The sequence below is a fragment of the Lynx canadensis genome, chromosome B4, assembly GCF_007474595.2.
Source record: "Lynx canadensis isolate LIC74 chromosome B4, mLynCan4.pri.v2, whole genome shotgun sequence".
Lineage (NCBI taxonomy): Eukaryota > Metazoa > Chordata > Mammalia > Carnivora > Felidae > Lynx > Lynx canadensis.
In genome coordinates this window covers 79,263,827-79,290,631 of record NC_044309.1, presented here as the reverse complement: position 1 = coordinate 79,290,631, position 26,805 = coordinate 79,263,827, and the positions used below count along the sequence as shown (strand labels likewise).

Here is a 26,805-nt window from a genome sequence, read left to right as displayed (position 1 = left end):
GGAGTGGTAAAACAGAAGAAAACATCTTAACTGGAATAAAGCCTTCTATTCAAAACCCAAGCAGGGTCCTTGTCCTTTGAGGCATAAGAGGTGCAAAGAGAACGGCAAGACAACAGGAATAAAACCCACATGAATCACTGTGGCATCCAGTTTCTATTCACAAAGAAAAAGCTCCAGTCCATCTTTTAATTTTTTTGAAAAATTCCTGACATTACAGAACTAAACTGAAATGTATTAATATTCCACTCTTACATTTCCATGACAAACAGAAAAAAAAATTCATGAGCCAAAAAAAGGGGGGAGGGGAGAAGCTTATAAAACTAAATATGGATCTCAGCATTAACAGCTGAACAGAGAAAGGAATTAAAACGCTTTAATTAAAAAATCACGAGTGGATGATAAAGTGTGTAGAAACTGAAAATTTACAAACTATTTAAAACCTGGAATCGCTGACTGTTCAGAAACTACACAGATGGATCATGGGTGGTGGTGAACAGCAGAAAGGGATTATGGATGAATCTGCATTGTTCTAGCTGCTCCCCATGCCACCCGTCTCCGAGGAAAGCCTGTAACACAAAAAATAAACAACTCAAATTAGTTTTCTGAATGCCCAGCTGCACCTCACCTCCAAGAACTGTTAGCCTAGTTGGTGAGATGTGAAGGAGTACATAGTGTTTCAGTATCAAGGGAGACGTTTAAAGATTTGTTGGATTGGTACTTGGTACCAGGATCCTGTAACCCCTGCAATCCAAGCTTCCTGAGCCAAATTACCTCAGAACAGAAGGAAACAGACTCTGTTACCAACTGTGGGTGTTCTTCTAATGATGCTCTTTGGAATATTTGTGGGAGATGTTAAATGCTTTCCAAAAATATGCCACACACTAAAACCTCCTCTTACAGGGTCACAATACACAGAAGCAACTTTTCTTTCTTTACTGAGCTTATTTTAGCTCCTCCCAAGCTACTGATAGAAAGCAGCTTAGGAAACATTGATCTGAAAGTAGCTTCATGAGGCTAACGTTGAAACATCAAAAAAGGCTTCAGTCCTGGGTTGTTTTTTTTTTTTTTAGCATTGTGAAGGTTATTCCTATTAAGAAAATCCTAAACGCTAGGAGATGTTAAAAGAACAGCAAGTATAGTTTAAGTATGGGTCAAGAATTATACCCAACCCATAGTTTTCAGGACTTAAAGCAGAAGCCAACATGTTTCAACAACTCCCTAGTTCATTCTAGAAGCTCCGAAAACCTGTTGTTTCCTTAAGCTAAACTCTCCATCCAAACATACCCAGCTACGATGCCTTCTGTCTCAAAAATATCATTTGAGGTCCTGGAACCCAATTTTGGGCTCTGATGGAAAAGTAAGCATTTAGTCTGCTTCACTGATTACTGCACAGTCAGCAAGTCTTAGCTCCCACTTTGAACAGAACTATATGTGTAACAGTTTCAAGTCCTAAATTTAGTTCATAAAAATTTTTAACTGTCATAACCTATTTGTGGTATCTAGTCAAAAGAAAATGAATGGTATTTTGTCATCTCCATCCCTTCCACAACAATGTAAAGCCAAAGGCTGGTCCGAAGGGGGGACAGGGGGGACGAGGACACCCAAGATCCAGGAAATAGGTCAACTACAAACTGTATTTAATTTTATATCTGAAATTGTATTTCTACCTCAGCATAAAGGGGAATAGTTCTTTAAGGGGGCTGATTCTTGCCAACATCAAAATAGGAGGACCTAGGGCAACATAAACTGTAAGCCCTGATCAAGAGTTTAGTGAGGAGTGAAGTTTTAGGAAAGGAGCTGCTGGAAACAGTTTAGATCTAGGACCCAAAGAAATCAAGTTCATGCAAGAAGGTGATGACACTCTAGCACCAAAAAGAACTCAAAGAACTATCCAGAATTTATACACACCCTAAGCATTGATTGAGGCAGGAGGTATAGAAGGGGCAAGAAGGGAAAAACCCAACTGTAATCACACTAAGGACACTATGATAGAAGGACCACATGGGGGAGCCGGAGAAAAGTTTTTAAAAATTGAACATCAAGTACCTTTGGTGGTGGCAGTCGACACCTTAAACCTCTGCTTCCTTCCCCACAATCCTCCTTTAGGGAATACTCATTAGGTAAAGAGGCCTTCTAATCAAGAACTAGATAAAATAAAAACCAGGTCTCTTGGGGCGGGGGGATGGTACCAGCAAAATTAAGTCGTAACTACAGAAAGAGCTTATGAAGGGAAAGCTGGACCATATGATAAAGGAGCAGCCAGCAACTAACAAGAAAAACTACCTGGACAGGTTGCTCCTCTAGTCGTTCATGCAGCCTTTGGGACAAGTTACTAATTCATAGGGCCAACCTGGGATTGAGGGACCACAATGGCATGAGATAATACATTGCAACACTTACAAGCAATTAGTTTTTTTTTAACACTGTAAACCAAATGGGATGTGTGTGTGTGTGCTGGGCGGGGGGGCGGATGGCAGGAATTTCTACACTAGTTCTCTAATGCCTTGCGAAGAACCATATACATTCAGGTTGAATTGAAGACTATCAGAGGCCTTCTGCCATCACACCTACAGCATTTCTGGTCTTTTGTGGAGACAGAACTGTGGTCCTTGGGATAAGGAAAATAAGGCTTCAGGGAGATTAAAAGTACACTTGAGGGAAAGTAAAGTTGTTACTGCCAACTAGTCACTCATGTGATCTGTGAACTTAAATTCTCCAAGGCTTTTTTTTTTTTTTTTTTAATCTGATAAGGGAGTGGATTGGTGAGTTATAGCTGACCTTAAAGGTTCCAAGTTTAGAATTCTCAATTCATGACAGGGCTGGTGGGAAACAGAAGGATGGGCAGGGAATAGAAGGAAGTGTAAAGGGACTTAATCAGGGTTGGTTTAGGAGGACTGGAGAATCCTGTCAAATTCTGGGTGATGTTACAGTTGCTTGTTCAAGATCTACCCAGTGTCAGAGGAAGAGGGGTTAATTCTCATTCAGAGGACCGCAGACAAAAGCCAGCAAACTTTATTGGACTTTTCCCAACTTGCCTCCTCATTCTAGGTAAAGAAGTAACTTCTTTATATGTATGTTCTGTAAAAGATCCTCAAAGTAACCACTAACCAGAGGAAACAAGCCTGGGATGGACACCCTTGTTACCTGCTATTGGCAAGGTAAGGGATTTTAGAAGTCAGAGAAACTGTTCTCACTAAAGAATCTTAATGGCAATTATGGAAGACCTTCAGGATTTAATCTGCTGCAGGCCCATCTCCTTTTGGGGGGAATGACAAAGGACGACAACTAAATTAACCAGGGATACAAACAAGCCCGAGTCAGTTTTATACAATCCCTAAATTGAGTAGCCACAGGTCACAAGCTCCCCACCCCTTTACCCTTCACAGCACACAATCAACTAAAGTTCTTACTGTGGCAACTTTATTACAGCTAGAAACACAAATCTGGCCAAGAAGGCCTGCTGATAACCATTAAATAATTAAAAAAAAAAAAAGTTAACGGAGAAGCTTTTATTCATTAACACAGAGCCTAACACATTGTTATATTGCAATGCAGAATAAAGCTACAAAAAAGTAACAGAATGAAAAAGAAGAGCAAGAACTGTGGCTCTAGATAAAGAATTCAACAAGTCAGACTCTGAAACAGGCACTCCGATGAAATGGCCTAAACCTAACCCCAGGTTACCATTGCCCCCACCCCCACCCTGTTATTCCCAAAATAGTAAAAAGGAAACGGTCACAAGCTCACAATTGTTTGGTTCTCACCAATGTTAACAAAGAAAAACAAAATAAACCAAGGAATACTTGAGGGGGTGCCTCAAGATATTCAATCAGTAGGGGGAGAATCTCTGTTTCTCGCCTTTCAGTTTGTTAGTTACACATGGCACGGCAGAGGTGGTGGTGGTGGTAGCTGAAGCCCCGGTACCCTTAGCAGCAGACACAACATTTAGAGCCAGGAGAGGGATGGGTTTCATGCCAAGCAGACTGGAGACACAAGGGGCGGTCGGAAGAGGGTTGGGGAGGCTGGAGGGTGCGTCGGAGGTCCCCGCTGTGGCGAGCGAGGGGGTGGTGGTGGAGGAGGAAGAAGAAGAAGAAGGGGTGGAGGGTTGAGAGAGGTTGATGCTGAGGTGATCAGGGATCGTGACGGAGGCTGCCTGGGAGGAGGGTTTAGCGTTTTCTAAACTGTAACAGAGGAAAAAAAGGAACAAAAAAAAAGGGTGGGTGGAAGGGAAGACCACAAAAGGGAAAAAGTACAGGACAAAAACTGCTTGTTATCAGTTAAGTGCCTCTGGTTGCACATTAGGAAGACCTAATACCAACTTGTGATAAGCTACCTTTCTTTAAGTCTGTGTCCCACCCTCTAAAAATGTATACTTTGCCAAATTCCATTCCACGATGCTATTTAAAACTGCTATGGTGAAGGAAAAGCTGACAGACTGAGAAAAGAAATCACAGAGCACACTTCCGTGTATCTGACACATGAATCCAACTCAGGAGTCAAAGGATTTCAAAGTAGAAAATGAAACAATACTTGTATCAATCTCCAAACAAAGAACAAATGTCTCTCACCCACCAATCACTTGTGAAGCTGTGGAATATTATACAGAATTAGAAAATTTTCCCCCTAGCACTGAAGTTTGCTTCCATCTCCACAGCAAACTAACCAATATATCACGATGGGAAAGGACAAGAAACCAAAGTAGGTCACTAATTTCAAAACTTTAAAGAATGTAGCATTTTCAAAGAAAAATGCTGAGAACAGAAGTATAGATAAGAACTAGGAAAGCTTCATTTCTGGTAGGAGGAGGGGGTGAGAAAAAAAGCCTTTTGTTTTTGACTGATCATACTTCTAATAGAGACCTTACAGAACTGGAACATACTCCTACACTGCTGAAAACCTCATTTAAAAATATAAAAATACGCCTCTATTCTTAAAATAAACTCTAAATAATAGTAATGACCTGGCAGCTCCCAAATGCCTGCATGTTTCTAAAGCAGAACTGCAGTATTTGCTGAGAACTGTCTGGACAACCTGCCCCACAAGTTTAACTCTTTAAGGGCAGGGACCCTCCTCTTAAGATTCCATTTTGTTTACCGAAGTCCAGAGACCCTTACAATCCATAAAGCAGGGGATAAAGAAAGGACTCAGACTGACAGAATAAGAGCAGAAACACTCAGACTCCATTACTGAAAGCAGAGAAATCTTTCTTGCCTGGTAGTAAAACTAGTTTGCTTTTTGTATTCAAACTGGGCCAAGATGGGGAAGTGAAGAGTAAGCTTTGTGCATGTACAGTCTTTGCTTCGGTGTTAAATGAAGCTTTAAAAAGTTGTAACACAAATTCAGTTTGGACAGTTTCATTAAATAGGATGACTCTAAATAACCAGCCATTCAATAAAATAAGGATGATCCTGAAAAGAGTGACTGAATCAGGAAACTCTGGTGAAGTTCTGGTTCCTTCCAATGTAGACACTGACCCAGGTACAGCAGTCAAACAAACCGCTTCCATTTAAGCACTACCTGACAATATTCAGAGCAAGCCTACCCAAGCAGAAGAAAGCCATCTCCAGCTTCCAAGAACATGATTCTCGCCACTTAACTCCTCCCCATACCCCAATTAGAAACAAGACAACAAACCTTTCCAAACAGCCTATGCAGAAAGTTTACCACCATTTCACACTAAAATGTTAAGATTTGATGTGCTTGGTAGCAGAAGAAAGCAGATCTAGACACAAAAAAGTCTTTTTCTACATAAATACTAGTAAGTACCTCAAGACATTAAAAGGCTTCAGGCAAAAGTCAAAACCACTGGGGAATTGATAAATTCTTAACCAGGAGATAAAAGACAATGGAATAAATACAGTGACTATAAATGTAATATGGACTTCATTTGTATGAATTCCTTTCCCCTAAACTCTTAACACCTTTTATGCGCAACAAAGACTGAACAGTTTTAACAGAGGTAAATGACAACTAGATAAAAATCTACAGAAAAAGGATGGCTAAGCCCCTTGGGCAATGGCTAACTGGCTTAGAATGTTAGTAAGCAATTAAAAACATGACTTAAGCACTTGTGCTGAGAAAGCAAGAAATATAAAATGCCTTGTAGAATGCCCACTGGAATGGTCCTGCTACAACTATCTTGTGTGGTAACATCAGCTCGGTTTGGTAAAGAAAAATGAAACCTCAGAAGTCATTAAGGTATGAGATGGTGGGAAAAAAAAAAAAAAAAAAAGAGAGAAAAGAAAGAAAGAAAACATACTAGACATTTCTGAAATATTCCCAAACCTAAGCCTCCCCTTTCCCACAAGCTGTGAACAATGGAACACATTTGCAATTTGAGAAAAATGGATGTTTTCAGAGTAAGTGGTAATGGTTGCTTCCCAGAAACTACCTTGCTGTCACACATTTTTCTTGTATCAATTAGGGCGTTTTGGAGACTAAACCCAATCAATGAAAGAAATATTGGTCTATGATACGTACAGCAAAAGACCTACATTTGGTTTTAAGTCACTATGGGTGCTCTAGTCAGAGCACTATTCTGCTAGTGAAGTCATACTCTTTCCACTCCTAAAAACAGCAAGTCAAATGCAAGCCTTCTGTCCCCCTCCCCCATACAATTTTATTACAATCTGGTTACTTTCTCTGCTACACTAAAAATGGATTAAAGTAGGGCTAGACTTAAACTTTATTGCCATCTCCACCCATCCCCACTCCCATCCCCCAAACACTCCCACATTTAGTAATACATTGTAGCTTTCCCCAAAACACACATTACTTGTGTTGCCACCAACAAGACAAAAAAGGCAGGGAGGGGAACCCTTACCTGACATTGATTAGATATTGAGCCAGGCTAATGCTGGCAGCAGATCCAGTGATGGTAACCTGCCTATCAGTAGATCCTTCCACTGGGTTCGCAATTTTGATCTGCGCCCCAGACATCTGACGGATCTCATTGATTTTGGCGCCTTGGCGCCCGATTATGCAGCCAATCAACTTAAGGAAAAAAAACAAGGCACACCAAATTAAGAATTGCATGGCTAGGTCCAAGAATTCCATCCTACCCCTCCAGCCTTTTATAGCTCCAGTCCACGATAATGGGAACAGAAACTACTATCTGCATTCTACACACTCTACTCACTCCCGATTTAAAAACTTGAGTTATAGACTGCACCTCAACTTGTGCCCTATTGTTTTGTCTGACCACTAACAGGTCAGAGCCAACTCTCAGCTGACTGACTCCCTAATAGCATCAGCTTATTTCCTCAGGGTACTAACTAGACAAAATAAAACAGGCAACATCGTAACAAACCAGTTTATCATGGCAAGGGACAATAAAGGTCTCTAGTTTTTGGCAACAAAGATGCCAAATTCATCCTGCTATGATTACCATTTTAATACACCGGTAAGAATTCTGGCTAATTTCGAATGCTTTTCCTTCAGAAAAAAGTAAAAACTTGGGTCTCCATTCATACTGTCTGATACTGTACACTAATAACGTGATACTGAACACATTTAATGTAGATAGTGAGACTGAGAAACTGAGGTTATTATTATTCTCACAAGTTAAATAGCCACATGTGGTTAGTGACTATTATGCTGGACAACACAGAACATTCAACTGCTGCTTTAAGTATAAGGCTTCAGATTATACAAGAAGCCAAGGCCAATGGGGTATTCTATCTGAAACAAAAAGGTTCTTTCTGCTTCATGAAAACTCAACACAATAGTGTTATCAATTTTCTCCATCAGTTTTTATTCAGATTCTACATACTTTAAAATTTTTAATTTGGGATCTTTTTAAAAAAACCCATTTTCTTCCCTAGGTCTTGTAAGTGGCATGACACTGCATCAACACTCTTTTTTATCCCATGAAACCCTATTAACTATACTTACATCGTTTGGAATGGTGAGTTCATGAGAAGTAGTCTGAGCAGATGCATCCAAACCTGCTAAAAGACAGAAGAGAGCAAGGAAGTTCAATGCAAAGCATACAAACCCCCCACTGATTTGCACATTAACCTAACAGAAGGAAACAAACTGGAAACCCAGCATTGGCTGTTGGGATTCATCACTAACTTGGAAGCCTCCAAAGAGGAAAGAGGGGGAAAGGGTACAGAAATAATGCTGGAAAGGTTCCTCTGTACACTCAGAAGAGCTGATTTCATGCCATTTCCTGCAAAGCCCAGCCTATTAGCATATAAGGGGATGGAAGCAAGGGGCAAGGGAATGTAGTATACTCAAAAAGGACCAAAATCTAACCAAGTCCTTCTGCACTGCTCCCCTTTTCTGCTTAGGATTTCCTGCTGCTGTTGTGTTCCAATTTTATCTCACCTGATGCTCACTAGCACCAGTGCCAATATCATGCCTTGTTACTGGGTACCATGGACTTTTGGCACACATGCAGAGTTGCTTTAAATATACCTGTATCAGATTAACACCTCCCCCAATCCTAACCTACACTTGAAGGTCAGAGAGAATGAAATGGCAGCCAGGTGAGGAAAAGTTTATTTCTCCAGATTTATTCCCTGTCTTTTGCTCAATTGCTCAGTAATTTGTTCTGGTTTTTATTTTGTTTTCCAAAGAAAAAGAAAAAAATCCCATTAGCAAACACTCATACCCATCAATAATACTGACATCTGGACCCAACCAGGTCAGCTGGCTAACTCTCAAAGCTAGTCTTGCTCTCAGCTGTGGCTGCTAAACTCAACATTTTTAGAAGGGGGTTGGCCAGATCCATCAAGGGACCCTCAGGGGCACCAGGCCCACCCCTTTGCTCTCTCAGCTCCTTTCTGCCATGTGCATGTTGCTGGTATGTCATGGGCAGTGAAACAAGACTCCCACCAGTTTATTAATATAACAGTAGAATACTACAGATTTTTTTTTTTAATCATTACCCCAATAGCCTTTCACCTCTGGAGAGCTGGATTCAATGCCTGTTAAGATACAAGTGAAAATGAGTTTGGTGGTCTCATCCTAACCCTATCGGACAAGTTATTCCTTATACAGAAAAAAAAAACCCCAAAAACAAAACAAAACAAAAACAACTACACAATTTGGCACAAATGGATTCTCTACCCAGATCTGTGAATAGCTGGTGGAGAGAAAGGGGGTGCCAATCAGATCAAAGGGGCAGCAGTGAGGATGGGTTAGAAGAAATATCAGCCTACCCTTTGCCTGACAAGCATCCCCAGACCTCACCCCAAACCTTCCAGGGCCTTTTTTTATTTTTTATTAGAATAACTCATCCCAAACGAAAACCAAGTTAACAAACACATTACCTCTTTCAGTTTAGCGATAGAAGACAGGCAAGTTTAAACCAGCAGGATGCTGGGTAACGAAGTATGTTTTAAACAGATGTCAAACTGAGACCTTGGGGCTGGCCTCTGTCTTGCACTACACCTTACAGAAATAAACACTGAGGTATCCATACCACTGAATCCGGTGTTGCCATGCGTCATGGGAAAATGAGACTGTTGCATTGCCAACTGGTGCAGCTTGGTCAACTGCAGGGAGGAAACAGGAGAGGTTGGCATTAGAAGAGTAAGAGAGCCAGGGCTCACGCACATTCAAATTTGAAAATGCAGAGCTCCTGATCCCCAAAGTTGACTCTACTACTCAAACTACAACATAGGATGGGGCTTATACCACAATCCTGGGGATGGGGCAAAATATGAAGGTAAGGGTTAGAAATAGAAAGGGCACAGTAAAGAGAATGAATGCATTTTGGGTGTGTGAAAGAAAAGCAGCAGCACCTGCCCAACAACCATCCCCTTGTGGGCTACTTAATGAAGGTGTTTGCAGCCATTGCAACAGTTGCCCCAGGGACAAGCACAGACAGGCTAGGTAAACAAACTGTGCAGTGGTGCTAGGGAAACACACCATGCAGGGTTCTGTCATTATCAGGAGGAGGGAAGGAGATGAGGGGGCAGGGAGACTGCAAGGAGGAGAAAGATTAAGATGAAACCAAACTGGACTCAGCACCCCCTCACCAAAAGATTTCTACAGCTTTTCTTCTTCACCTATATATACACTACCCTGGCAGTTCTACAACAATCCCTCCTCAAGGCTACTTTCTCTCTTGGGCCAAACACTAACCAAGAACCAAACCCAAGTTCCCAAGTCTAATGCTCAGCACCTGAAAGGGTTAGTAATGATAGAGAAAAGTGCAGAAAGAAAATGCCCTTAAAGGAAATCTGAATACCAGCACTTTTAAGTAGGAGTTTTTAGTGGCAAGAAAGGTTTTATGGAGTTGAATTCCCAAATATTCAGCTTCTTATTCTTCCCTGTGTAAATAAGCCCCTTTTCCACCCCTCCAGATGCTTTTTAAATTGTCACCTCAAATTGAGGAGTACAGTACGCAAGGGCAAACCCAACCTCCCACTCCTCCCCCACAGAAAGGACTCCATGAAGAGATGCAGTCAGTCCACTGTCAATTTAGACTGTGCCCTGGAATAACAAATGATAATACACCACAGAACATTTCTTTTTTAGACACAGTAATCTGGAAAACAGGATAAAATAGAATCTAATAATTTGCTGGATTATAATTTCCAGTGATTATATTATCAGAAGGCAAACAAGGTGCTACTATGCCCTGATTACAGATTATTTAAGGGCCAAAAGATGGGGTTCACCTTGTGAGGAAAACAATACTCCATATGCTTAAGACCCAACTCACTTCTGCCTACGTGGAAGAAAGAGTAAGACAATTTTGGATGGGAAAGGGAACTTTTCAAAACAAGAAGTGAAAACAAAACTTACATCTGGCTGTGGAATGGCATACTGTCCTTGAATGGTATAGGCCTACAAAAGGAGGAAAACAGTTCCTATTAAAAAAAACCAATCAGGGACAGCCACCCAGAGGGAGAGGGGGAGACAGATTTCAACTAGCCAGGAAGCCAGAGTTGAACTAAAGATGGGGGAGGCCACAGATTGAGGCAGTAGATGGTATCTCACAAATACAGTCAGACCTGAGTTGGCTTTCTTTGAAACCTAAATATGATGACTTATTCCAGGAGGCCTATGAAGGGAGCCAAGTTCCCTGCAATCAAAGGCAAAATACACATTTGTTTCTTAATGAAAAGGTGGGAAGTGGATTAAGGAATGCCTCGATTGACCAAGCCCCCTTTCTCCCTCTGTACAAGACAGCCTAGGAGGAAAATGGTCTCTTCCCTCAACCACCCCAACCCTTATGCCAATCATGGTGACATGAATGTTTGTATCTGCATAAACCTATACAGCATGTTCTATAACACTTCCCTTTCCCTATCTAATTTTTTTCTACATCTGCCTAAAGACCTTAAGTGCACTAGAAGCTAGTTTAATCCCTAACACTAGGGAGCTGATCACAGGAACACAAATAAATAAAATAAATCACTGTGTTCTAAATCCTGCACCTTCTCCCACCTCCCACTCCATAAAAGGCACTTGCAGCTCCCACTACACCCTCCTCCCCCCACACCATAACCTCCGAAAAGGGAGCTGGGTCTTCAGGGCAATGGGGTGGGGGACAAGGAGGAACAGGAAGGGAGGGGAAGGAGTGGCTGGTTAACAGGATGTGAAGCTTTTCACATCACAGTGGCCAGTACCCCCAAAAGTGCACCCAGGTGGGGGGTGGGAAGGTGAAAATGGGATAGGAAGAGTGGGAGATGGGGAAGAAGGGTTGAACAACAAAAAAAGGAAAAAAAAAAAAAAGAAAAAAAAAAGGAAAAAAAAGGAAAAAAAAAGAAAAAAAAGAGTTGGTGTTACCATCTGGTGGGCTACGCGGCCTGTGTGAAATGAGGTGGGGGGGGTCAGTCCAGGTCCCCGTGGACAGGTGGTGTCCACAGCACAAAAATCACCAGCGCCACTGGCCCCCCGCGTGTTGGCAGTCTCGGCTGAGGCGGAAGGATTGAGTGAGCCTTGGAGACTGAACATCCCCTCTCACCTCTAGAGGTGGTCCCTCCAGGTCAGGGTTGAGGCACATGGACGGGGTGGTGTGGGGAAAGCTCGCACTGTCGCTGCCTGTGCTGTACCTGTCCTGTGGATAAATAGAGGATTTCAGTCTCCAGGGCTGTCAATCCGGCACCTTGTCACCAGCATGAAATTCACACAAAAAAAGTTGTTTAATTTTTTCTTTTCCTTTAAAAAGGAGCTCACGACACAATTTGAAACGAGCTGCAATCAGTGAATTTAAAAAAAAAAAGTTACCTTGTGGCAGGTATCACACTGCACAATTGGGCTATTTTCAGTAAGAATGAAGGGGTGGGGCAACAGAGCTGATGCCAGCTACTGGTCACTGTGGGATTAAGTTGAACCCCTATAGAGCCCACTTTTGTCACAAAGGAACAAAAGATACAGGTCCATCTGTGGACGTTGCATAAATGGGTCCATTTAAAAAGGCCCGTGGGAATAATAAGGGCCACTCATGAAAGAAGCTGCAAGCCTTTAGAGGGTGGTCAACTGAATAAAGGGTGGGGGAGGGTGAGGGGAAGCAAAGAGGTAAGAAGGGGGAGGTGGAAAGAGGAGGAAAGGAAAGGGAAATGAAGAATTATAGAGAGAATTGCTGCTATACAGCATGGGACTCTTTACAATCCCAAATGGGAGTGGAAGAATCCAGAAGAGCAGGAACATGGAGTTCCTGGGGAGAAGGGAAAACTCCTAAGGCTAAGCCTCCTTGCTATACTATACTGACTCTGGGCCTTTGTTTATCCTGCCTGACTATCCAGACTATCGGAACCCTTTGACCAATCCAGTTTCTATAAAGCAAGGTACTAAACTGTCTCAAGGTAATACTGTGACATGATTAATTTCTTGTGAAAGCTCCCAGAAGCACATGACAAACTAAGTCCCCAAATTCTTGTTCAGTTTTATGCCAACTCAAAATAGAATGTGAATGGGATGGACTTCGTTTAGGCTTCCCCCAATTCAAACACAAGATGGAACTAATTAAGTGTGCTTGTAACAGGCCAGCCCCTCATTGGGAAAAGGCATTTTGAACAATGTACTTGCTTGCTTAGGCAGCCACCAAATTGAAGGTCACTATTTCAACCTGAACCCCAACATTTAAAAAACTGACCTACCTACTCCTCAGATACTAACAACAAAGCATAAAACTACCATGGGTCTAACCCGTGCTCTTCTCATAAAAATCTAACTTCAGAATAAACCATATGCCAAAGATCAAGAGTTTAGGTGGGTGAAGTAGAAAGAGGCCAAGGGGGTGCTTTGGTGTTCTTACTCTAACACCAAAGGTCATAGCACCACAGCCCAACATGCTCTCCCCCTTCTATTCTTGCACACTGAACCCTTACCCCGGGCTGGTTTCAGTTATGCCATGTGGGTTCAAACCAGCTTATGAGGTTAAGAGTCTGGGGGAACAACACACTGGAGTTTGGGAGTGAAGGGGTAGGAGTAGGGGAGGTGAGGTGGGGGGGGAGGGGAAGTTTGTAGGACACTCAAGTTTAGGAACCCCCCAATTTTGAGACCACCATCCAGAATCTCCTTCAGAGGTCCATTTCTTTGCTACTTTTATTCAGACCTCTAAAGAACACCCCACACATTAAAAAGCATGGATGGGGTGGGGGGGAAGGGAGAGTAGTGACACCAAGGCAATTTAACCCTTTCTTCTAACCCAACCCACCTTAAATTACCAAGTAAATTACCTCTTCCGAGTGCCTACAAAACTCCCATTGCCTGCTAAAAATTAAGAGCTTGGCATTCAGAGCTTTCTCCAGTACAAAAAATAAAACTAAAAGCAGGTCAAACTATGGCCAGAGTATAGGTTTCAGCAAGCATGCAGAGTGGCCTGGTGTGCTGCTGGCAAAGTTTACATTTCAAATATAATCCTTGTTCATTGTAGCCCACCAATAAGAATTTTCTTACCTGACCACCTGCAAAGATGACTGGAGAACTGGACGGCTTGGGCCGGTACGGGATGGTCACGCCCTTCGGGGGGGACTGGGAGAGAGTCAGAGGGGAAAAAAACAAAAAGAGATAAGGTTTCAAAGCTGCTTCAGCTGTGTGGCTTAAGCTCACACAGGTCAGTTATATTAAAAACTGTATTAATTTCCATCCCCTCACCTACCAACGTTGTCTCTGGCTAGATCTAATCTCAAATCATCTGCAGTTATTTGCCTTTAAAGCAGTAAGATGGGTCCGTGGACTACACAGCTCACACTAATTCTCATCAAGGCAGATTCCCCTGTAATAATTTACGCATTATTTCCATGTTTTCAAATAAAACTAATGAATATGACAAACCTCTATGTGTATATGAAGTTGGTAATTTAGGATCTTACATTTTGGCCTAAACAGGAAATGAAATAAAGTACACAAATATTATGCCTGGAGAAATATACACGGTAAGTAGTTCAAAGGCTCAATCAACATTTTCCTAAATTCTACTTGAAAATTCTTTTCTCACGAATATAGGAACATCTCAATGGCAGTTCTAAATGTTTTATTTTCCCCTAATTTTGCTATTCTTGTTTTAACTGGATAGCATATACTACCAGGACCTCACAAGTTATTCATAAACACCATCACAGGTAAGTTTTTTTTCATATAGAAATATTTTGAATATAATCCTGTCTTAAAACATGGAAATTAATTTGAAGAATACGTCAAAGTTGCACATAGCCAAAATACTGTAATCCAAAAGGCAACTTAACTCAGTCTCTCTGGAACCGAGTTACATATTTTGGCCACTCAGACCAAGTAGTGAATCTTCCCCTACCAACCCTGCTAGAATTGCTGTAAACCAAAAGATCACGGCTGCTTAACAGTTTCTATTTTTGCTCAGACTATAAGAAAAGGGGGGGGGGGGTGAGGAAAATATGAACTCACGGAACCTCTTCCCCACCCCCACTGGAGGCTTCTAACAGCTTCACCTAATTCTAGTCTTACTAAATATAGATCAGTCTGTCTCCCTAGAATCACCCTCCCCCCATTCTCAGCATGAGCCTGAGGGCTTACCTCCAACATGACCACGCAGATCTGTTTCACACACTCAATGATGGATTGCGGAATGCCAGCAATAGTGATGGCCCGCTCAGTTGAGTTGGGGAGCATATCCCCTGCCACCTGGACCTGAGCCCCTGTACTCTTTGGGGTAGAAAGAAAATTTTTAAAAATCAGAGAAAAACGATTCATGCTCTTCCAATTCCCCAAGCAGTAATTCTGCAGCAGCGATACTTATCCCATTTCCTATTTTACCCTTTTTATCCTCCCTTCCCACTCTTCCCTTATTCCAGATAGGACTGTTTAATCACAGTTATAAATAAATTAGCCTCTGGAAGTCAGTAACAGCCTAAATTTAAGCTGCTCTCAAGAAAAAGGTCCTACTAGATAGTTTTCTTTCAGCTAATGACAGCTTCGTAAGCCATCAAAGTCCCCACAAATATCACCCACTTTTCATTCTTTTATTAAACAAATATTTATATAACGCCCCTTCTATGCACCAGGCACCATTCCAGGTTGCTTGGAATACATCAAACAAAACCAAAATCCCTGCTCTTCTGGCATGCACAATATGATCCCAAAAACTCCTTTAGAAGCCATTCAAATTTCATTCCAATATCCAATTTAGTAACTCCCAGATACTATTAAAAGCTTCCGTAATTCAATGTAAATTCCAGCCTAAAAGGGAGCAGGATTACAACTACATCCTAACATACTTTCCTGTTTTCCCCTTGCTATTTAGGTGTTTGGCCAAGGAAAATATTTGCTGTCATTCCATATCAAACTCTAATCTCTTCAGACACACAAAAAAAGCATATAGTCTCCTGGAAAAGTTGCCAAATGAAAAATGGAAACAGATCATATGCAACAGAAATTCTGGTTAACCTTCTGTCTTACTGTTAAGATATATGAATTGTAAAAACAAAACCAAAAAACAAAAACAAAAACCATCCTACACATTATTTATATACACGTGTCAACTGTGTAATACTTTTCTTCCCAATACACAATTAAATCATAATCGTCTAGGACTACTACTTTAATAACAACCTTCATTGCAAACGTTAACTTTTCCAAGCCATACTAAGAGCTATTAACAGAGAGAGCCACATTTAGAATAATTAATATTTTCAAGACGACAAAAGTCACCAACCTCTCGTATTTCCTTGATCTTGCAACCACCTTTCCCAATGAGAGAGCCACACTGACTAGCAGGGACCACCAGCCTCAGGGTTACTGGGGGTCTACTGGCAGCTGTGCTATTGGTCATAGAGCTGCTGATGTCCTTCAAAAAGAAATGAGAACACAAGAATCTAAGTTTAAGCAGATCCCTGGGACCCACAACTGCTATAAAAGAACCGTTTAACCTTTTAAGGGACGTTTCAGTCATGATCTACCATCAACAAAAGTTCAAATATTACCCCCAAAACAACTATTTCCTTAAAGATAAAAACACCTATAAACTTCCTCTGATTATCCCTAAATACAGTTTCTTTCATGGAGGAAGAAAAGTGACTGTTTGTTTTGGAAATCAGAATTGACTGTAAAGGGAAACAATATCAAAGTCAAAATTAAAACATTCAGATGAAACAATGCAACCCCAAATTCAAATAACCAATTCTGTTCTCTTAGAAAAATTAGAAAGATTAAGCAAGTGTTTCTATTTGTTTTAATTTCTTGGTAAAATCACCATTATACAAACAATGAAACTGAGGCCAAGTACTCGTCCCAATCACATCTAAAAAGCTGTAGATTTGAAATTAAAAGACTGTATTGGCTCCAAAGCCCACTGTCTTTCCCATAATATGCTACTTCCAAAAAGTCATGGTTTTAACCTAGTTAAATTTAGCCCTCTGAAGATTAAGTGGTTTAAACATCACTTCTCAGCCTAATCTCTATGTAGTAGCTAGACCTGAAAAGTGCTTAAACATAAGCCCCTGAAGTCAAGGACATGTTAAAGTACAAATAAATTTTCTGAATGTTTTTTAAGCTTCAAGCTCTGGATTAGCAGGGCCTTGCAGGTCAAAAGATAACATTTCTGATCTTGGCCAGGATAAAATTTCAGGCACCATTAAGTATCCAACAACCAACCAAGCAGCAGCCAATAGCTCTCCTCTGCCTGTGGTGTCAAATGCATGATTAGCAGCATTACTGAAGAGGGGGAGGAGGCTGAAGACGTAGGGCAATGGTTGTAGAGTATCTGAAGGTTGAGGGATCTTGGTGAACAAAAGAAACAAAAACAAAACTTCCTTCTGCCAAAAAACTTCTGGCATTGATAATTTTCTTCTGAAAACCTATAAAACATATTCTCTTCCTCCAAGTATAGCTCTGACACAAAGTTATCAGACTGAATTTCTTAAAAATCCCAACTGCATCCAAGGTTGAAAGATATGTTATTTATGGCATGTATTAGTGTTCATCAGGGCACCTAACAAAAGCACATTTATTTAAGTTCATTCAACTATAAATTAGAGGATGTGAAGTTTACCAATGCAATACCATCATACCTTCAAAACTACTGGTCAAAAAATAAAAATAAAAAATGGGTTTTCACACTTTTTTTTTTTTTTTTTTTTTTTTACATTGAGTCCTCAGTAATAGTCAAGCTAGTCCTTTTAATGATTCAAGTGACTTACAGTTAAATTTTGGGAACACTGAAGAGAAGGTTTGTAAAGGACCCATTTACAGATTTATGATCCAGTCTGGCCTTCAATTTAGAAAGCTCTTAGAAAAATCACTAAGCTATCTAGAAGCACTTTAAAATGAAGATTCAGGGGGGGAATGAGTGAAAACGAACCTCTTCCAGTTTGTCAATGATCATAGCAAAGGCTTTGAAGATGGCATTAGTGGGTCCAGCCAAAGTGATAATTCTCTCAGGACAATTCCCTTCTGAGATGTTGATACGTGCACCACTCTGGATTAAAAAAACAAAGCCAAGAGGTTAACAGACAAAAAGGTCTGAGCATATACAGATTACACAGCCCCTCCCAAATAAGATGACCAAGGAAGCTACCTATACGCATGATCTTAACACAAGCCAATTTCGGATTTCAAACATTGCTCATGTTTGCCCTCAACACTACAGAAGCTGCCTTAAAGCTTGAATGAATTGAGGCTTACTGGAACTACATTTCCCAGCATATTATGTGATTACAAATAACCAGGCCAAAAAAACACCAGATTCTCCTATTGATTCCTTCTAATTGCTCATTAAATAAAAATTTTGCCTTTAAGGGCTTTTAACAACCCTTAAACTAGCCCCCCCATCCCACCCCCCTATAACTCACCTCCTCACGCATCTTCTTAACTGATTCTCCTTTCTGTAAGAGGAAAAGTCAAGAATGAGCTCCAACTGCTGTTTCAACCAAGACTAACTAAATAGTAATTAGAGTTGAAGTGAAACAGTCTTACCTTTCCGATGATACTGCCAACTTCCTGCAATGGAGAAAACTAGCGTCAAATAAGAGGAAACTCAAGTGTTCATATCATAAAAAGGAATTTTTAACTGTCCAAAACAATGGAAAAACTCAGATTTATTAGGAAGAGGAGTAGGGAGGCTTACTCTCTTCTTTGCTCAAAACATAACTGAAGGTACCAAAGAATACTGAAGGAATAATGATTCAGAAATAATCAAATACTATTCTGTGTTTAACATAACTTATTTATTGAAGTACCAAATCTGTATAGTTTCCCAAAATTGTCTTGGCAGAGATTATCTATTTATCACAAGCTACACCAACCTCGATGAGGAAAATCTTATTATCCAGGTATGAGAGTCTCTGGCTCCATCCTCTAGTTAAGCCTTTCCTGCTCAGTGGAGCTTCCTACTAAAGTCTGTCCATTTTCCCACTACACTCTCATCTACTCTGATAGAGAAGACTGCTAAAGCCAGATGCCCCACAGTGCTAATCTGATGAGCTCCAAGATGCATGCCCTCTCTTCCTGGCCTCTCCCCGAGCAGTTACTATGACCCAATTTCCCAAGCTGGTGCATACCTTTCCATGCATAAGTAGCCGGATGGTGAGAGTGACATTTAATCCACCTTCAATCACACCGGTGTCCATGTCGAGCAGTGTTCTGGGGAGCTGGACTTTGAGTGGTCAAGTCTTTGGTCACTGGTGGGGGTGAAGCCAAAAACTGAAATGCAAACATGACCAAAATCAGAGGGGGAAAACAATAGGAGAAATAGCTCCCAGAGTCATTTTCACTGTTACAAATGTTTTTTGACTCTTTTCCTTATATGACAGCCTATCCATTGGGAAGCTTGTATACACCCAGCACAACTGCACTAATGACAACCATTTACAGCTCAGGTTCTGATAGAGTATGGAAAGAGACTCTTCAGTCTGCTGTCCTTAATGGTAAGGTTTCCGCTGACTCTGAGGAGGAGGAAGATTCCTTCAATCCGCAATGGTTGCAAAGGAACTGCTGAACGTGCACCAGTTGTCCTTCAACAGAATAAGATTCGACAGGATACAGAAACACCTGGAAATCATGAGGCCAGACCTCAAACTAATCAACTACAGACAGACAGATGACCTTTTGCTTCCCTGTTAAGTAGCACGCTCAGGTTGAGAGCAAGAAAGGACACATTAAGTTTTCTTACTTGCAGCAATTTCTAGATAAAAAAAAAAAATTTAGAGGTAGCTCACATTACAATTTCAAATGTTGATAGATGACACCAAATAATTTTAATAAGATTTAAATCAACAACCTCACTGAAAATGGCACTATCTGAAAAGCCTTCTATGAAGGCTGGGATTCCTTATTCCCCTTTGGGAAAAGGCTCAATACATTAAGTACATCCTGAGTCCTTTCTCCCATCCCCTCTCCTGACCCAACTTGATAATCGTATTTGAAAATCTGCCTTGCTTCTGCGTATTAATCTTTGTTACCACTCCACCTTTATTCAAATCTATTAAATCTTAAATTTTCTTCCAAAGAAAACAATGAAAATAAAACTACTGCTAAATATTTATTGTATAGTTGTCTTAAGCAACAGCAGGAATAAACCTTTCCTACAGAGAAAGCTCTTTCCCCACCCATCATCTGAAACAATATTCCTAACATTTCTGTCTTGGAATAACTAACCAAACGTAGAAAGAGAATCTGTTTGTGAATATACCTTTTCCTATGATACCTTAGGACCTAATAGCATTAGCTTTAAAAAGGTTCTCCAAAGTTGATAAATTTCACCAGTGACATTTTTAGCAACCATCCCTTCAAAAGTCAACATCAATGATCTCTTCTTCAGCTAAGTTTCCCCCTTCACAAACCAGCCACTGTTTTAACTTTGTTCCAACACAAAGCTCATCCCCTAAACACTTAAAATGTTTAAGATGCTGCCAGATCATTCTGTATATGGCAAACTGCCTTGTGGTTACCTCCAAAATATGATTATTAAAAAGACAGACTTTGCATCCCCAAGGCACCTCATTGCCCCATTGTCAAAATAGAATTGTTGGCAAAATCCCAGAATTCAACACTTTTCACTCAGGGAAAAACAACAGTGCTGGGGGGGGGGGGGGGGGGGGAGACCGTTACGTCTTTAAGAATGACTTTTTAACAAGCTATGGCTAAAAAAAAAAAAAAACTGGCAGTTTAACTCTTTATCCCCACTCAAATGTAACTGGAATCACTTTCAAATACCACAGTAACACAAGTCCAAAAGAGCAGGAACACTGAAAAACCTATTAGAAAGCCATTTCTTGATTAAGGCACAGACGTGCATTTCTAACTCCAAACATCCAAGAATCCCTGTCATTTCTCTCCCGCCTAGGTTAATATAAATGTACCCAATCCCAGAAATCCAGCTGTTAATCCTGCAGTCCATTACCCCTTCTCCTATAAATAGCTCGGCCTGGGTCTATACCGGCAGGCATTTTGTAATTTCAAAATTCGTTACCCCGAGAAAACGTCCTGAATAACTCGGTAACTGGGAGCCCGTTTACCCTTTCTTTAACTCCGCAGCCCCCCTCCCCTCGGTCATCCAAGCATTTTCCAATTAAAAAATGCCCCCCCCCATCCCTCCACTAGAAAAGAGAGAAGGGGAAAAAAAATAAACGGTTCGGTCGGGGGGGGGCGCTGCGATCCAGGGGGAGGGGCCGGGCTAGTAGCGCCTCCTCGTGTGGCTGCGCCAGCGCCTGACCCCCGCGGGGAGCCGCGCTCACCCGCCCGGCCAGCAAGCCGGCCATCGCCTCCCCCAACCCCCTTCAACCAACAAATCCACCGCCGCCCCCCCTACCGCGCGCGCGCCCTCCTTGACTCCTGCGCAGCCGCCACCGGGAAAAGGCGGGGGGAGGGGGGTAGGCCTTGTGCGAGGCCTACTAGGCCGCGTCTGAGCCAGGGCCTCGCGTGAATGGCCGGCCAGGCAGACTGAGGGGGTAGGCGCTCACGCGGTACTACGCGAGGCCGGGGCTCGTGACGAGGACCGGAGCCCGCAGAGAAAGATGGCAAGAGTGGAAAGAAAGCTATAGCCGGGGGCGGAGGGAGAATTTTGAAGCTTACCTGCAGGCGCGAGGCGACTGAGGGGAAAAGGGGAGCGGGCGGGAAGGGGAAGGGCGGGAGGCCGGGGGCGGAACAATAGGGGCGGGCGGGAAGGCGAGGGGGGCCCCGCGGGCGGGCGGAGGAGGAAGGGGGGGGTGGAGGAGGAGGAGGAGGAAGGGGGAAAGAGACCCCGGGGCGGGTGGAGGGCGGCGGAGGGCGGGCGGGCGGGCGGAGGGCGGGCGGGCGGGAGAGGGCGCAGGCTGCGGCTGCTCCGGCTGCTGCCTCTGCTGGTCTGGGAGGGGGACGGGGCGGAGCGGCCCGCTTTCAACCCCGCGCACCCTCCGACCCCGGAAGCGCTAACCGCCCCGGGGGCCGGCGAGGCGACTGCGTCGTCCAAACCTTCTCCACGCAATGCGGACGGCCTCCCTACAGCCTAGAGCGGCTCCGTGGACAGCGTCGGCACCAACGAGACAATACCTTGTAGCCGATGGCTAAGTCTATGATAGAGCGGCAGCGTAAGAACAGGGAGGAAGTTAGTGGCCTCTAGCGGAAAGATTGGAAATCCCAGGCGTGCGTACGGAGAGAGTTGGCAGTCGCCATGGATAAAGGGAGACAAGAGGGAAAAGGGATGGGTGAAGAGAATGAGAAGAGACGGGAAAAACCCAGTAGTCTATAGTGATACTTAAATAAAAGAAAGATTTAAAAAAACTAATTTGCCACATTGAAGGCAACTTTTACACTAGTTCCTTACTCTGAAAATTAGTAACTAAAAGCAAAGAATTAAGCATTTACTCTCTCTTAGGAAGAATGTAATTCATCCGTTAAGGGAAAACTCTTTTAAGAGTTCCATTTAATAAATGTAGAAAGAATGAAAGAGTTAGAAAATCACCATTCATTCTGCAACCCAAAATGAAATAATTCATTCAGGCCAGTCTCATCAAACATCAAAACTTTAAGTGAAAAGCTGTTAGGGGAGCAGGATATTATGGGGCCAAATATCACCACACACATAATTGACAAATCGCACGGGGGGGGGGGAGGGGAAGTAATCTAAAATGGAGGTATCTGATAATCACCATCTTATTCAAGTGATCAAACTTTGTATCACTAATCGCAGGATACCCGTTGACATTATGTGGTCCTTGATGAGATACAATAAATACATAGCATTATCTATTAAATATTCTTGTCAAAAGCGCTTAATCTAATCAACCTTTACCACTAATTTGCAACATACAGAAAATGTATGAGGAATAAAGGAGTAAGTTATATACCTCACACTGCAAAAAGATAATCAGCAAATTCAGAATGTTGGACAGTTTGCAAGACAACTACCTCAGGTTCTTTAATAAGGCAATGTAATAGAAAAGAAGGAGGAAGAGGTGAAAGAAAAGAAATTTAAAAGGAAATAACAAATATAAGGTATGGATCAGATCTTGTTTGTTTGCTTGTTTTTCAATAGCTACATAAGACATTTTGGGGACAACTGAGGAAATTCAAACAAACTGAATATTAGCTAATATTAGGAAGTATTTTTAATCTTCTTGAGTGTGATCATGGAATTGTGGTTATGTAGGAGAAATGCTGTTTAGAAGGTGCATGATGAAGTATTTATTGAGCATGGGTCATGATGTATGCAACAGACTTTCAAATTGAAGCAAATATGGGAAAATGTTACCAATTGTTTAGTATGAGTGGTATGTTTATGGATAATCACTGTACTGTTTGTAAACTTTTAAGAGATAATTTTTATAATAAAAATTGGAAACAATATGACGTGGAATGGAACAAGATTGGCAAAATGTTGATAATTACTGAGGCTAGGTGATGGGAATATAGGAGTTCATTAAACTGCTTTCTCTGTGTATGTCTATAAATTTCCATGTTGAAACTTTCTATGAAAAACAAAACAAAACAGAGAAGAGCTCTGGCAGGGAATAAGACAAAATAAGAGAAGGAAATAAGAGAGAGCAAACCTCGTTCAAGTCCTTTAGATGTCAGTTCTGGCCTTAATATTAGTAGGTTTATTTTATTGGGCAACCCCAATTCAATGGAGTCATCTGAAGAAGAACAGCCTTCCAAAGTGGAAAATACAGCTTGGGTATTCCAGTGCCTTGGGGGCGGGGGACATTAGAAACAATGTGAGATAGAAATAAAAAGAAGTGGGGAGCCTGGGTGGCACAACTGGTTAAGCGTCAGGTCATGATCTCACAGTTTGTGAGTTGGAGCTCCATGTCGGGCTCACTGCTGTAGGCACAGAGTCAGCTTCAGATCCTCTATTCCCCTCTGTCTCTGTCCCTCCCCTGCTCTCGCTCAGGCTCTCTCTCTCAAAAATAAATAAAACATTTAAAGAAAGGAAATAAAAAGAAGTCTGTACTTGCAAAGGCAAGGGGCAGACCAAATACTGAGAGGAAAGGAAAACAAGAAAATGTTAGGACATAACATTTCAAAAAAAAATTTTTTTAAGTTTTATTCATTTAAGTAATCTCTACATCCAGTGTGGGGCTTAAACTCACAATCCCAAGATCAAGAGTCACATGCTATTCCAACTGAGCCAGCCAGGTTCCCAGGACAGTAACATTTCAAATCAAACTAAGGAACAGGCTTACTGAGAGGCCCAGGCAGAAGGTCAGATTAACCTCAAGATTTTGCATTAGGGTCATTTATATTCCAGGGACCCTGTGAGCTGGGGTGAAAGTGAGTGGCTATTCAAGCAGTCATCTCTGATGTGGAAGGCAAAACAAAGATCAAATACAAGTTGATAAAATAACATCATCCTTAGTATGGCTTCTCCTAGGACTGGGCAACAGTTGCAGTCAGCTTTGAAAGAGAAAAATGAGATGCATTTAATGGCAATACCTAATAATTTTACGAATCAATAATTTTCTCTCAGAAAGGGAAAGAAGAGAGTGAGTTTGCCTTGAGCTACAAAACGACCTGATATAGGCAGATGATTCCAAAAAGACAGCAAACTAAAGACTCATCCCATGACTGGCAATCCCCCAAAGCTAAAGTGACATTTTTTTAAATATTTTTTTTTAATGTTTATTTTTTGAGACAGAGAGACAGAGACAGAGCGTGAGCAGGGGAGGGGCAGAGATAGAAGGAGACACAGAATCTGAAGCAGGCTCCAGGCTCTTAGTTGTCAGCACAGAGCCCAACAAGGGGCACGAACTCATGAACCGTGAGATCATGACCTGAGCTGGAGTCAGACACTTAACCAAATGAGCCGCCCAGGCGCCCCTAAAGTGTCAATGTGTATTTTATTTTTTTAAAGAGATTTTTAAAATGATTTTTTAAAAATATTTATCTTTGAGAGAAAGAGCATGAGTGGGGAAGGGGCAGAGAGCAAAGGAGACAGAGGATTCGAAGTGGGCTCTGCACGGAAAGCAGAGAGCCTTATGCGGAGCTCAAACCCATGAACCATGAGATCATGACCTGAGCCAAAGTTGAATGCTTAACCAACTGAGCCACCCAGGTGGCCCTCAATTTGTATTTTAGATCCCATGGGTTTCCTATCCTTTCCAATTGTCAATTGTGTGGAAACCTTGCTATACTTTGTTTATAGTAGGAAGAGAATGGCAGAATCCCGGATTCCCCTGGTGGACACAAGGTGGTGAAGTCATAAGATAAACACATTTGAGAACCACCATCTTTAGTGCTTTATATCATTGCACAAAATATGGCGCAAACCCAATGCTCTCAGGGGACAGGCAAGTTATGTAATTGGGAGAAAGAAGGCAACAGGAAGTTGCAATGAGAAGACTGGAGTGCACAGGATCCACCTATAAGGAATGACCACTACTCGAGGCCAGATTTTCTGCCTTCAGGAATGAGGACCCACTGTTGCTAGACTTTCTAGCTTGAAATCTAAATCTTTATTGAAAATGTCTGGGGACACCTGGGTGGTTCAGTCTGTAGAATATCCAACTCTTGATCTCAGAGTTGTGAGATCAAGCCCTACGTTGGGCATGGAGCCTACTTGGGGGGTGGGGGAGAGTCTGATATTTAGCACAGAATGGGCTCTCCACAAAAAGAAAAAGAAAAAGAGACAGACAGACAGACGGATGGACAGACTCATAGCCAGATATAGCCATGGGCATCTGACTTTTCAACCTCAGTTGTTTTTGCTTTTTGTTTTGTTTTGTTTTAGTTTATTTTGAGAGAGAGTGAGTGCAGGAGGAGCAGAGAGAAAGGGAGAGACAGAGAATCCCAAGCAGGCTCAGCACAGTCAGTGTGAGCCCGACGTGGGACTCTAACTCTACGAACCTTGAGATCATGAGCTGAGCTGAAATCAAGAGTCAGACACTCAACTGACTGAGCCACCCAGGCATCTCTCAACCTCGGTTTAAGATAAATGTACCAAAATGTTCACTGTAGCAGTTAAGTGTATAGCAAGACTGGAAGCAATATAAAATTCCAACAATAAAAGATTGGATAAATTGAATGGTGTTAAAAACAAGGTTGTATTCACTAGCACACTTCCACACATGCATGCACATACACACAGATGGAATCAACTCCGAGACAGACGGTTAAATGAGAAAAAGTTAGGTCCAAAAGAGGGCATAGAGTATGCTCCCATATAAAATGGGGAGGAGGAAAATAGGAATGATGTAATAAAAGGGGGGCACTTGACTGTACACAGAATAGCTCTGGAAGTTTACAGAAGTATCTGGTAGTTGTGATTGGCTCTTTCTCTGAGAAGAGAGGAGAATCTTTTCACTCAATTTCCTATTAAAAATGTTACAATCTGGGGGCACCTGGGTGGGTCAGTTGGTTAAGTATCCAACTTCAGCTCAGGTCACTGTTTGTGGGTTTGTGAGTTTAAGCCCTGTATTCGGCTCTGTGCTCTCTGTGCTCTCAGCATGGAGCCTGCTTTAGATACTCTGTGCCCCTCTCTCTCTTTGCCCTCCCTGCTCACACTCTCTCTCAAAAACAAATAAACATTTTTTCAAAAATGTTACAATCTGGGGGCCCTGGCTGGCTCAGTTGGTGGGGCATGCAACTTTTGATCTCTGGGTCATGAGTTCCGGTCCCAGGCTGGGCATAGAACTTACTTTAAAAAAATAAATCAATTTTAAAAGATAAAACAAAAAAGTTACAATCTTTTTCTCAAGTACATGTATTGCTTTCAGCTTTTAAAAAGTTAGTAAATTTGAGGAACACCTCAGTGGCTCAGTCAGTTAAGCATCCAACTCCTGATTTCGGCTTAGGTCGTAATATCACAGTTCATTCGGATTGAGCCCCACATGAGGCTCTGAGCTGAGAGCCTGCTTGGGATTCTCTCTCTCTCTCTCTCTCTCCCTCTCTCTCTGCCCCTCCCATGCTCTCTCTCTCTCTCAAAACAAACTTTTTAAAAAGTTGATAAATTTTTGA

The 26,805-nt window shown here is 41.9% G+C and overlaps 1 protein-coding gene across 17 annotated transcripts; it reads right to left on the bottom strand.

Annotated features, from left to right (window-relative positions):
* Window positions 1–134: 134 nt before the first annotated feature.
* PCBP2 (poly(rC) binding protein 2) lies at window positions 135–21,555 on the bottom strand. 17 transcript variants are annotated; one of them, XM_030322738.1, is made up of 15 exons: window positions 21,448–21,555; window positions 18,936–19,077; window positions 18,352–18,375; window positions 18,228–18,260; window positions 17,738–17,854; window positions 16,094–16,225; window positions 14,956–15,084; window positions 13,864–13,950; window positions 11,927–12,019; window positions 10,762–10,803; window positions 9,431–9,503; window positions 8,895–8,933; window positions 7,894–7,949; window positions 6,824–6,993; window positions 135–566 (listed from the first exon to the last, which is right to left on the bottom strand). In XM_030322738.1, exons 2-15 carry the CDS (start codon window positions 19,002–19,004, stop codon window positions 530–532), a joined length of 1,101 nt encoding a protein of 366 aa, XP_030178598.1. In that variant the 5' UTR covers window positions 19,005–19,077; window positions 21,448–21,555; the 3' UTR covers window positions 135–529. The 17 variants fall into 17 exon arrangements, with proteins under 17 accessions (XP_030178598.1, XP_030178599.1, XP_030178600.1 ...); XM_030322739.1 differs by having other exon boundaries at window positions 7,894–7,946; XM_030322740.1 differs by having other exon boundaries at window positions 13,864–13,938; window positions 21,448–21,554.
* Between the last annotated feature and the right edge of the window lie 5,250 nt (window positions 21,556–26,805).

What these genes read in the sequence shown, in the direction of transcription:
- PCBP2 (XM_030322731.1), bottom strand. Translation starts at nt 19,004, where the DNA reads ATGGACACCGGTGTGATTGAAGGTGGATTAAATGTCACTCTCACCATC. An exon ending in TTAAGAAGATGCGTGAGGAG is followed by an intron (nt 17,855 to 18,227) that starts GTGAGTTATAGG and finishes TTTTTAATCCAG; the next exon opens with AGTGGTGCACGTATCAACAT. An exon ending in ATGCCATTCCACAGCCAGAT is followed by an intron (nt 9,504 to 10,761) that starts GTAAGTTTTGTT and finishes TCCTCCCTGCAG; the next exon opens with TTGACCAAGCTGCACCAGTT.